Consider the following 12,554-nt stretch of genomic DNA (forward strand, 5'->3'; position numbering starts at 1 on the left):
ACAGCTGTGCCAGAGCTTGTGACTGACCCAAGGTCACATCAGCAGGTGCAAGTGGAGGAGTGGGGAATCAAACCCAGTTCTCCCAGATTAGAGTCCGTGCACTTAACCACTACACCAAACTGGCTCTCTTAGGAAGGTGAACACACTATATGTCACATCTGAGACAGAATTTTTTCTCTTTTTCTATGAATGCCACAAGTTCCTCTCAACTTCCTTTCGTAAACTATTCCAAAATTCTGCTCACATAATAATTAAAAGTCTTCCAGTTTCCATTTTCATTAAGTCCTGAGGCAACCCCCCCCCCCAGAAATGGATTCCTGAATATAGAAGGAGGAGAGGAGGAGGAGATTGGATTTATACCCCGCCCTTCACTACCCAAAGGAGTCTCAGAGCGGCTTACAAACTCCTTTCCCTTCCCCTCCCAACAGACACCCTGTGAGGTAGGTGGGGCTGAGAGAGCTCTTGACAGAAACTGCTCTTTTTTAAGAACAGCTCTTATCAGAACTACGGCTTGCCCAAGGTCATCCAGCCAGGTGCAAGTGGAGGAGTGGGGAATCAAACCTGGTTCTCCCAGATTAGAGTCCGTGCACTTAACCACTACAGTATGCACTAGATTTTCCTCTCTTTTGGCAATATGCTGTCCTTTCCTATTTTCAGCTCCTTTAGTTCCAGACTGCTCCAGAGAAGGGGAGGAGATCCTTGATAACTTATTGACTGGTCACTCCTGCCTCCCCCCAAATAACTATCAATCATACGGATGTCTTCTCAGAAGTAAGTGTCAAGGAGGCTTGCTCTCAAGCAAGTGAATCCTGGACTGCAGCCGTAAAATATCAAATTATATTACTGTAGACATGTCTTAGTTCAGGAAGGATGGCTCCAGACATGATACTAAAACTCACTATACCTCAACAGGATAAAAATATCTGTTTTACAGTATTTTGAGACCCACACAGAAGACTGTTTGCATTACATTATACTCATTATAATGTGAGTCAGTCTCTAACTCTAATACACATTCAAGTAGGACTTATATTACATGACATACATTCAGACTTAATTTTTCAGAACAAATTACCTCATAAGATACTTACTTAGGTTTTTTCTTTGTGACTTCACCTGTACTCTTGTGAAGCACACTCAATAACCTTCTAATAGTGGCAGGCTCACTTACAGTTTGATAATGTAAAAGCACCTAAAAAAATAGTTTTGTTTTAATTGATAATGCTCCTGAAGCTTATTCAGCATGAAACCCGCCCACTATTACATTGTACAATATTCTCATTTAACCATGCAACCCATCTGACACAACAGCAGCTTCCCTTGTCTGAAGATTCTGTCTACTCTTTTGTCCAATATCTTGATCCATGACTTTGAATCTTCCAAGGATTAGTGAATAAAGTCATCTTGTCAAGCACAATATCAAGACGTAGACTGTACCTTATGCTCAGGATGACAAGGAAGCATCAATGTGCAATACTGCATGGATAGGATAAGCATGATTTATTTTCAAGTGCTTTAAAAACTTGTACAACCTTCTGAAAACACTCAGTGCCCAGACTTACAGGGAATCCTTTGGTGATGGGAATCTCAATATTGAAGATGAGGAGTCGTGCTCTGAAGCGCATACAGACTTTAATAGGTTCCTTGGGACAACAAAATACACAGCCAACCCTGCAAAAGAGGTAATGTGGAAACCAATCAGACCATATACAGACACTACATTTTTAATGTCATCACACACTAGCTTCAATTAGATGTAACAATAAATTGTAGCTTAATTAAATCACAATAGTTGAACAAACCGGTTAGTTTACCTGGTGTACATAAAAAGGCCACAATTTGTGCATCCAAGTTAGTCTGTCACTTGCTTTGTTTCCTTCTTCCAAGCAGAATCCCCACTAATATCCTGAGCTGCCTGTTGGCAAAGCCTCACTATTTACAAAGCCTGGCTGTTATTGGTCAGCTGCAATAAATGGAAGGGGAAATCCTCCTTCTCACTTTTGGCTAAGGACTGCTGGTTCTCTACCTCATTTCTATCCAGCTGGTATTGCTGGTTTTTCCAGCCTCAAAGGACAGGAAGGAACACTGCACTGGAAATAGTTCTACTGCATATCTTGGGACACCCACTATAGTATCTACTCTATCAAATCAATACTAAAGAAAATTACAAGCACATAAAATATGCACTTTTCATGCACATAATCAGTTCATTTTATTATTCCCTGAGTAACTTCTGGTGTTAAGACAAAGCAGTTCACAAAACTGTCATAAAAAATCTGGAAAGAGAATTTCATCACCCTTCCCAAGCTTTAGATAATCAAACTGGTGTTTTAAAAGGGGGAGCCTAATTTTTTGCTACTCCTTTCCCTTTTCCCTGGCTATGATGTAGTCATGGCTCCTATGCACAAAGTTCACCAATCAGAGTAAACTTTTCTTATTCTTATTCCCTCTGCCCTTCTACCTTACAGCTGATGTAGTAGTCAGTAATTCATCTTATTGAGTGGCAGCAAAGAGGGCAAAGTTGTGCTGCAGTGGTTAGAGTGTCTGATTAGGAACTGACAGACCCAGGCTCTAATCTCCACGCTGCCCTGGAAGCTTGCCGAGTGACTTTGAGCTTGTCACACCCTCTCAGCCCAATCTACCTCACAGGGTTGCTGAGAGGACAAAATGAGGGAAAGGAGAATTATGTAAAGTACTTTGGGTCCCTACTGGGGAGAGGGGAAGGGTATAAACCAAGTAAATGAAGCCCTGTCACTAGAATGTAAGACCATATTCTCTTATATAAAATCCTACTCCAGATCCATCAAGCAACAAGACAAATGACGTCAGCAAGACTCTTTGCACAATGCCTGGTATCCAGCCCTGTGTTTCACGGGCAACTCCCAAATCATACCACCACCATCCCAATACAGGAATAGACCTAATTTATGGCTCTTTTCAGACATATAGCAAAAATGTGGTTTTAACTATGGTTAAATTTGTGAAAACAATATTCAGCTCACAGACAAGGACTGAAACTGCCATTTGCATTGACAGAAAATGGTTTCACTTCCCCCTGCTGCTTGGGAGCACACTTCCAGAAGACAAGCCAGGATCTAACCAGGATATCTACATTTAGACGTCATACAAAACCGTAGTTCAGACTAACTGTAGTTAATAAACCAGCTTCAGATCCTTGCTTGAATGATCTTTACCCATTTAGTGTTGTGGCTTGCATTCAGACCAGCGCACTAATCATGGTTTAATTAACATATGGCTTTTGTATGATGTTCAGATTGAGCTGGTGACTGGTTTTCCAGTAGCAGTTTGTTTTTCATGCAGCTCAGTGAACCGACGGCATAACAACCTTATCCCCATTCCTCATACCCTGTCATGTCTCCCTTAATTAACACATCTCCCATTATATTATCAATCTCATTTTTATATTTTGTGAAATTCCAATAAATGAGAATCTTCAAAAGCTGTTTCACGCGTGAAGCTCAAAAACTCTTCCCCCCCCCACACACACACCCAAACAATTCAGGCAGGAAGGGATTCCAGTGCTCTGATGTGATCCTAGCAAGCCAAAGGAGGTGGTGGCCAAAAAAAGCTGTCTCCATTTGTTAGATTTTATATACAGGCACAGTGAAACTAAGCACGCCAGTAAAGCGGGTGGGAATTACAGGCAGAAAGCGCTTCACAGATCTAAAACTGGCATGGAAAAACAGCTGGAGAGCAAGAACTTGATACTGGGGATAACTGAAATGAAACATGGAATGAACCAAATTAACCCCCTCACTCCATGCACAGAGCCCAAGTAAAGGAGTGGATATGTTCTCTTCTCCTTCTGTTGCGCCCACTTCAGTTTAACATACAGGTTCAATACCAGCTCTCTGAAGTCATGCTTTGCAAGCTGCAAGTCAGCCTTATAAGAAAGTGCTCACTCCTTCCCTCTTAACATTAACCTAAAAAAGGAGTAACCCAGCCATGTACACCTGTGTGCATGCCGGTCCCAAGCCCGAATAAATGGGGAGGGTTGGAGAAAGACCTGGCGACTTACTCCAGAAAAATCTGCCAAGAAAATTTTATGGAAAGGCTCTCAAAAGTATCAGACATGATGCCCAATGGCAGGACCACCAGGCCAAAAGGTACCCAAGAAGTTACTGGGGAAGAGCAAAGATCTCTAGCAAGTAGTCATGGTATTAATGTGCCTGGGACAAATCCAGGAGGAATCGCAGCTGCTGATAAAGCCAAAAGTGAAAGCAAGAGCCTACGCTGTCCAGAGACACACAGAGTAGCAACATGGGATGTCAGAGGAATGAGTCAGGGTAAACTGGATATTGTCAAACAATAAATGATAAGGTTGAAAATTGACCTCCTTGGCATCAGTGAGCTACACTGGACAGACAATGGCTATTTCCAACCTGAGGATTTTACTGTCTACTATTCAGGACATGGCACCAAGAAAACAAATGGAGTAGCATTTATCGTGAACAAGAAATTTGCTCGTGCAGTGAAAGGCTTCTCAACAGTCAATAATTGAATTATGACCATCCGAATTCGTGCCTGGCTCCTCAACATCACAGTTGTCCAAGCCTATGCCCCCACAACTGATGCAACAGAACTCAACATAGAGGGTTACTATGCCATCGTCCAAGAAACTCTGAAAACAGTGCCCAAAAAAGACATTGTTTACATATTGGGAGATTTCAGTGCAAAAGGTGGCACCCAAACTAAGACAGGCAACCAGGCCAGTAGCTACAGTGGGGCATCTCGGGGCTAGGCCCCCTCACTTACTGGCAAGGCCCCATGACTTCCCATCCAGCCCACGGTCCCCAACTGGTGACAGGTGCAGGGAAGGAGCCAGGTATTCCTTTAATTCCTTTAATTCGATTAGCCAGTGCCCCCTAATTTAAATGCCCCCTGACTTAAAAAAATCCTGGCTACGGGCCTGCAGGTATCATGTGTAGATTTGAACATGGGGAAAGGAACAATGCAGCCAATCGTTTGGTACAATTTTGCCAAGAAAACTGTTTTCGAAACATGAATACTTGATTCAAAGAGCACAAACATTGCTTATACACTTGGACCTCTCCAAATGAACTACACCGTAATCAGACTGACTATATCCTATGCAATCATAGATGAACCAGTTCAGTACTCGCTGTCAAGACATATCCAGGCGCCAACTGTGGTTCAGACCATGAATTTTTTTGTTGTTACTGTTCAGTCGCAGAGTCAAGCATAACTCTTCGTGATTAATCTGTGCTACTGTGTTCCCCATAGCAACCTATGGCTGTGAAAGTTGGACCATGAAGAAGCAAGACAGGAGGAAATTCGACTAATTCGAACTGTGGTGCTGGAGAAGGCTCCTGCACATTCCTTGGACATTTCATTGGAAGGAAAAATCATAAAACTGCTACTGACTTATTTCGGCCATATCATGCCGAATAATTCACTAGAAAAAGCAATTATCCTTGGATTGATTAGCGGCAAAAGCAAACCGGGCCACCAAAGAACACAGTGGCTAGACACCATAAAAACTGACACCAGCCCGAGCATGGAACCACTCAAGGACAAAGGTAAAGGTAAAGGTTCCCTTGCTCGAAAGCCAGTCGAATCCGATTCTAGGGATGCGGTGCTCATCTCCGTTTCAAAGCCGAAGAGCCAGCGCTGTCCGTTTCCGTGGTCATGTGGCCGGCATGACTAAACACCAAGGCGCACGGAATGGAAACAGTACAAGATCAGAAAACGTGGAGAGAGCTGGCCCATGGAATTGCCAACAGTCGGACATGACTGAATGGCTAACAACAACAGCAAAGAAGAGCATGTGCACGGACAAAACATGGTGCCACTGTAAACCAGAAAAGTGTTTTGAAGTGGGTTTGTGAGCCAGGGATACAAGGGAACTTGCTCTCCATCAGCAACACAAAACCACAGTTAACTTGGAAGAAGGATGGGAAAAAAATCCATTTAATAGAATCACAGAATCATAAAATCATAGAGTTGGAAGTAGTGTTCCCTCTAAGCCGAGTTAGTGTGAGCTAGCTCACAGTTTTTTAGCCTCCGGCTCACACATTCTTGTCTTAGCTCAGGATGGATGGCTTCAGAGCAAACTAATTTATGCAGCAGCCAAATTGCTCGCTCGCAACTTTCATGCCAGTAGCTCACGAAGTAGAATTTTTGCTCACAAGACTCCACAGCTTAAAGGGAGCATTGGTTGGAAGGGACCACCAGGGTCATCTATTCCAACCCCCTGCACAATGCAGGAAATTCACAAATACCTCCACCCCCACCCCCAGTGACCCCTGCTCCATGCCCATAAGATGGCATAAAAGCCTCCAGGATCCCTGGCCAAACTGGCCTGGAGAAAATTGGTTCCTGACCCCAAACTGGCGATTGGCATTTCCTTGGGCATGTAAGGAAGGGCCATGAGAACTAAGCACTGATGTGACCCTCCCTGCCCTCCCTCTCATGATCTGCCTGAGTTCACAGGATCAGCAAAGCTGTCAGATGGCCATCTAGCCTCTGCTTAAAAACTTCCAAAGAAGGAGAGTCCACTTTCTCCCGAGAGAGCCTGTTCCACTGAGGAACTGTATTGTCAGGACGTCCCTCCTAATTTCAGCAAGGGGAGGGCAGAAGTACATATTCATGAGCCTGCAAACTGTTCCACTGGGTCTTTGTGAAACAAACCTCAGTAGCTAAAACTGGGTCTTTACCAAATGAGTGTTCATTTGGGCTTTAGTATAACTTTCAGAAAATGGAACTATGTATGTCAGAGAGTATACCTTGTAAGCAACTCAATGTAGCATTACATTTTTTACAAAACGGCCTGATTACGGTCAAAATATTGACAGTTTTTCATTCCCTATGGCCTGCCTCACTCTTGCTTGAAAGATACAGGTAACAAAGTTCTCCCCCCCCCCAAAAAAAAAAACCTGGTAAACCACTGATTATTCAGCGCAACGGTTACAAAGTTTCTTGATAAACAAACCGTTGCTTAGAATACAACTCTTTTCTGAACTCACTTGATTTTGATGATATCCATGCCAGTCAGAGTGAGACTAATGTGATCTCCTGCTGCAGCCCAATCCACTGGTTCATCGTGCAGGGCAATTCCTAGAAATGAGTAAGACCAGAACTGAACAGTAAACTACCTTGGTTTAACAGCTACAAGCATTACTGTTTGTGCCAAATTCTGCTGCACAAACCATTGCTCATCAGTTTTCAGTATGAATGAGGTGATAGTAAAAGCTGTTAACTAAAACCTCAGAGAAACAACGTTTTTGTTTTCTGGAACCACCATTATCTCAGGTTACTTTGGATATTCAGAAAGTTCTCAGCACGTCACAACTTTGGGCTCTAAGCACATCACCCTGTACAGATATCACAATTTTGAAAGTATGACTGCACAAGAATTCGACAAGCCTCCCTCCTTCCGCTCTTTATGTACAGGCACACTGCCCGCAACATTTTAGCTGTTTTAAATGTTTTGGAGGTACCTGCTTTCATTTTTCAACAAATGAGTTTATGTTGGCTTTCTACATAATGGTGAAACAAACAAGTCTGCTATGTGGCACACTAAAATCTGTACTAGAAATCATCAAAATCGTATACAAAGATTACTGAAGAAATCCTGTAATACATACGTAACTGAACACATACATAAAGCATTTATGTTTGTTGGTATCAGTAACAGGAGATCATATAAAGAAAAAGTATTCAGCAAGTATTAAAATTAAAAAGTACTAATAATGCTTGATTGTAGAATAATTTTATGTGTTACAGAGCAACGTTGCCAAGTTAATATAGTGTTTAATGTCTCAAGTCTTTCTTCCTGTTTGGGATATAAACAAAGTGTATTTCAAACTGAAGATTGTAATGTCAGAATGACAATTAAGCCTTGTGCATTAAAATAGTACCAGTATTACAGTCATGCATAAAGTATTCAGTTACTAATGAGAATTAATGAAGTAGAAGCATGGGATGCTGTTCACAAAGCCATCCAGTCGATTTTACTGGAGATTAAACAAGTTTAGCTTGCTTTATAATATGAGAATTGTCAAGGAGAACAGCTCTCTTGTAAAATGAAAAAACCATTATTTGGGATCCTTGAATCCAAACTCCTAGGTGTTGCCTTCTCGAACATTTCAAATCATCCCTTCTCCTAATATGCATTTTTAAACAAAACTTCTGAGACCTTTTTTTTTACTTTGACCTCAAAGCTGAACAGGGCATTTTGATTAGCAGAAGCACATGTAAACATTTAGGCATGTAACTTAATCAGTCATGACCCTCCACCAAGCCTGTCTACTTTAGTTCAGAATGGTCCAGTTTGAAGAGTATTTTGGTATCCAACAACTGTACTGCCTTTACGAAAGAGCCAAGTGGGTTCTCAGACTGAAAGGACCACCTCACTTCAAAAAGTGAAATGCTCGTCCCTCCATAGTCAAGGTTGTGTACATCCTTTGAAGTGGATCAGAAGAATGAGAGAAACCTTTATCTCAGACAACATGACACAGATGACTGTACTTCTCTACCCTAATCATCTTTATCATTTCTATTTGTGTGTATCTTAAGATTCCCTTCCAATATGACGGATGCCAAGCAAGTCTGCCACTAAGGTTCATAATGATGCAATACACACAGAGACAAACAAATCCCTCATCAGCAAACCCTTCCCCTTTCAAAATATAGCTCTGCGCATGCAGTTCAGTAACACTGAAATGAATGGGATTGGCACTGGCTACAGTCACTGAGGGGACCAAAAGAGATGAGTACTATTAGTCTTAATGCAGGAGCTCCTTTGCTCACATAGCGGTCCTGATGTGCACATGGAACTTTTGCACACAAATCTTATGAGCAGTATCTTTCGCATTCACTTCACTGTTCAAGACAATGCATGCACAGGGATGATCTTGATTAGCCTGGGTCTATAATAGTTTTCTCTCAATTATTATATTGAGATGTCTTTAAGCATTTGTTGAGCTGGAAATGTTCACTATGATTTTCAACAAAATGAAATCTTTAAGAATGAGATATGCACTATCCTCCCCCTGCAATTACCAGAAAGAAGAGGAACCCCAGACTGCTGACAGTTTCAAGAAGTAGTTAGTATAAACCAGAGCACTGAACAAATCCACTACACTGAAACGCTTTTCTTCTTCTGTAAACTACATTAGTACCCTCATTATATTCCTGGTGCAGTATTTGGCCAACAAAATTTATTATTGCTTCTGTCAGAAATGATCTTAATAAGCAAAACTCTTTATATGCCTATAAAAACTGATTTAAAAACTCTAGGTCAGCCTTTGTTTTAACACTTATCTAAGTCTTTGGCTTTCTTGTTAAAACTAACTTTTAATGAATACTGACCACCATAATAATTCCTGTTTCAGTTTTTCAGTCATTCTAATAAAGGGTATATCTGAAGTAACAAGTCAGCTCAGTGACAGAGGTTCATTTCAGATCTCACATACTGTTAGATCAAAACTCTTTCCAGTATCTACCCAAGACTAGAGACGACACTGCACACTGGCTGTACCTTTCACAGTGCATGTTTCATTAGGAGGCATTGCTAGCAGTCGATCTCCAACCTGGACATAGCCTGCTTCTATTTTACCAGTCACACAAAATCCTGATCCTTGATCTAGAATAAACATGATGAGTTTCAGAGAGTGCCATCATTTATGCAGATATTTAGTAAGACAAAGGTCAACAGCTGTATAATTAGTTTTATATCATAATGAAAATTGAACAATTGCAAAACTTTGTAAAATGATTTTGACTAGGAAATGAGATGTGAATAAATCAAAATCCAAGCAGTAAGAGATTGCTGTGCTGTACGCAACATTCTTACACATATCTGTATAATTCCTGTCTCCTCAATATGTGTACATAATATGAGTTGGATATTTTAAAACAACTGCCCTCCAACCTTACAAGCACGTTGTCAGTGAATTCAAAACAGTGACCACTGGCTGAGTATGATGGTCACCTAATCTAGGAGTCGGGAACTGAGGATAGAGAGGGGCTGTGGTCAATGGAAGAGCATCTGCTTGGTATGCAGAAGGTTCTCAGATTCAGTCCCCAGTATCTGAAGGTAAGGATCGGGTAGCAGGCATTCTGAAAGACCTCCACCTGAAACCCTGGAATGCCGCTACCAGTGTGAGTAGACAGTACTGATTCTGATGGACCAATGGTCTGATTCATTATAAGACAGCTTCATTTACACTCTACCTTTGCTGTGACTACAATTCCCGAAACAGCATATATACAGAAACAGCATATATACAGAAGCCTGCTTCCATGTGTGCATAGCCCTTGTTGGACTGAGGCTCTTGGAATCAAGTTATCTACTGGGATCCCTTTGGTTTTCTCCTTTGGCAAACACTGAAAGTATCTAGGAAAAAAACCCTCCTGGCATCAAAATTCAAGTGGCTGGATTTAAAGGAATATAGGTGCAAGCACTGAGACATGCTGGTACACATCTAGCAACTTTTACTAATTTCAATAAGTATGTCTCTGCTGGGCTAATCCTAAGCATTTCAGATCCAGCAAACAGGTGCTTATGATAGCATAGAACAGGTGTTGCACCAATGCAACATCACAAACTATGGAATATCCCAGTCATTTCACTTATATCGGCATATTCAGTGCCAGGAAACAGGCTAACTGTAATGGCTTCGGTCCAACCAACTGCCAGTAGAAGGCACGAGCAGATGTGAATTTGCCCTGTGCTCCCCTCCCTGCTGGGGCAGTTCCTTTAGATCCCCTGACAGATCCCACCTGGGGCTGAGAGGCTGAAATGACAAGGGGGCATGGGTCAAGCCTGTCACCTTCCTCCAAGTCAGCAGAGCTGAACTTGCAGAGGAGGGAAAGGATCTTGCCCCCTTGCCACTCCAGGTACAAGTCTTCCTGCTGGTTGAAAAGAATTTGAGAAAAACTGTATTTCTGAGCACATCCACCAAACAGTTGGCAGAATCGCAGCCATTATCATCGGATGTTTAATATTTTTAATACTAAGGTTGCATTAGAAAATTTTACATAACCCCCCATGATCACAGCTTGGACCCAACCATTAGTATTTTAAATTTAAAAATTCATGGATATGAAGACATATAAAACGAACTTCATTAAAAATATTTAACAGACTTTACTACTAACCTTTAAAAACATCTGATACACATAATCTGAATGGTTTATCCACTGATCTTTGGGGTGGCTTGAAAGAATCTGCAAATAACCCAACACAACTTGTTAACGGGTCCTGCCTTTCACATAGAGCAACTATAAGATTTCAGTTATTTACCTCTGCTGCGCACCCCTGGCTGTAATCTGAAATTGCTAAAAAAATCTTAGCAGTATGATACTCACCAATCTGTTCTAGCAGGCATTTTCCTTCATACCATTTGGTCAGCTCACTTGACTGACTTCTTGTAACTAGATTTTCACCACCAAGCCCACTGGTAGGGATGTAAGCTACATCTGATTCCTGGTTGAGAGAGAAGTTGGATTTATGGTGAAAAATGGCACACCAGTTTTTAATACATTTCTAAGCTTTTGAAAATGCAAGCCAAGATTCCCTGCTTTCTCAAGGAAGAAAAGACTAAAGCTATTTAATCAGTTACTGGAGATCAGTGGTAAATCCTCTCATGAATGAAATGAAGCTTTGGGAAAAAATCGGGAAATCAGTACCTGCAGTCATTTCCTCTCACTGTTCAGAGCATTTTACACGCACTTTTAAAGGACAAAGCTGTCTACCACTATCTCCCTTTAGAATCCATACAATTGATAAATATATTCACAGATAATGGACAGTAAGATAAATGCTCTTCAAGGAAGCAACAACATATATATATTGAAGAGTACATTAATGCCAGATCAGAAAATATTTCAGGTTTTGGGTTGTCAGTGAGCCTCAATCCTGTGCAGATCTGGAAGCAATCTTTATAACTGCTAGATACCTTCATATATTTAGGGTCACCAAACATCTAGATTTTTACCACAGCTCTGCTGGGGAGTGGGGAGATGCTCAGGCAGACACCCATCGCTGTTTCAAAACACAGTTAAAATGGAGTACATGCAAAAACTCCGGGACTTTAAGCAGAGGATATTGACACGGCATCCAAAGGCAGTTAAATCAATCATCTGAATTTTATATTATTTATACCTTAAAGCCAGCTTGCTTAAGGAACTGCCCAAGTTTAACAACAATTTCCAGAAATCTCTCCTGTTTCCAGTTCACCTGTAATAAAAACATATATTTCAGTAAAAAAACATATATTCCAGTAAAAAAAGAATGTTCTGAATACAAACTTTACTCATGTAAAACAAATACTAGCATTACATTCTACTGTTATGAACCAAGGATAGAGGTCACAGATTCATTATTTTTTTTGATGAATTTCCTGGGCTCCCATGCTCTGTTCCTAGACACCCAGAACAGCCTCTTGCTCATTCTGACTCCCAGCCATGTGCTCAATGGACATTTTCTCTGCCAATCAGGACTGGCTACTAATCGTTCTCTTCTGAACTTAAATCTCCCAGGAAAAATTTAAGCCTCAATATCGACT

At 41.3% G+C, this 12,554-nt stretch overlaps 1 protein-coding gene across 1 annotated transcript in view; it reads right to left on the bottom strand.

Annotated features, from left to right (window-relative positions):
* The window catches only part of HBS1L (HBS1 like translational GTPase), a 75,945-nt gene that overhangs the window by 3,569 nt on the left and 59,822 nt on the right, over positions 1-12,554 (bottom strand). Inside the window, exons 10-16 of the mRNA XM_015412725.1 lie at positions 12,152-12,226; positions 11,356-11,473; positions 11,146-11,214; positions 9,524-9,628; positions 7,008-7,098; positions 1,563-1,671; positions 1,092-1,192 (exon numbers count right to left, since the gene is read on the bottom strand). Of these exons, the coding sequence (XP_015268211.1) occupies positions 1,092-1,192; positions 1,563-1,671; positions 7,008-7,098; positions 9,524-9,628; positions 11,146-11,214; positions 11,356-11,473; positions 12,152-12,226 (668 nt within the window). The remainder of the gene's footprint in view (positions 1-1,091; positions 1,193-1,562; positions 1,672-7,007; positions 7,099-9,523; positions 9,629-11,145; positions 11,215-11,355; positions 11,474-12,151; positions 12,227-12,554) is intronic.

This window comes from Gekko japonicus, unplaced genomic scaffold (genome assembly GCF_001447785.1).
Source record: "Gekko japonicus isolate JY-2015 unplaced genomic scaffold, Gekko_japonicus_V1.1 scaffold184, whole genome shotgun sequence".
Taxonomy (NCBI): Eukaryota; Metazoa; Chordata; class Lepidosauria; order Squamata; family Gekkonidae; genus Gekko; species Gekko japonicus.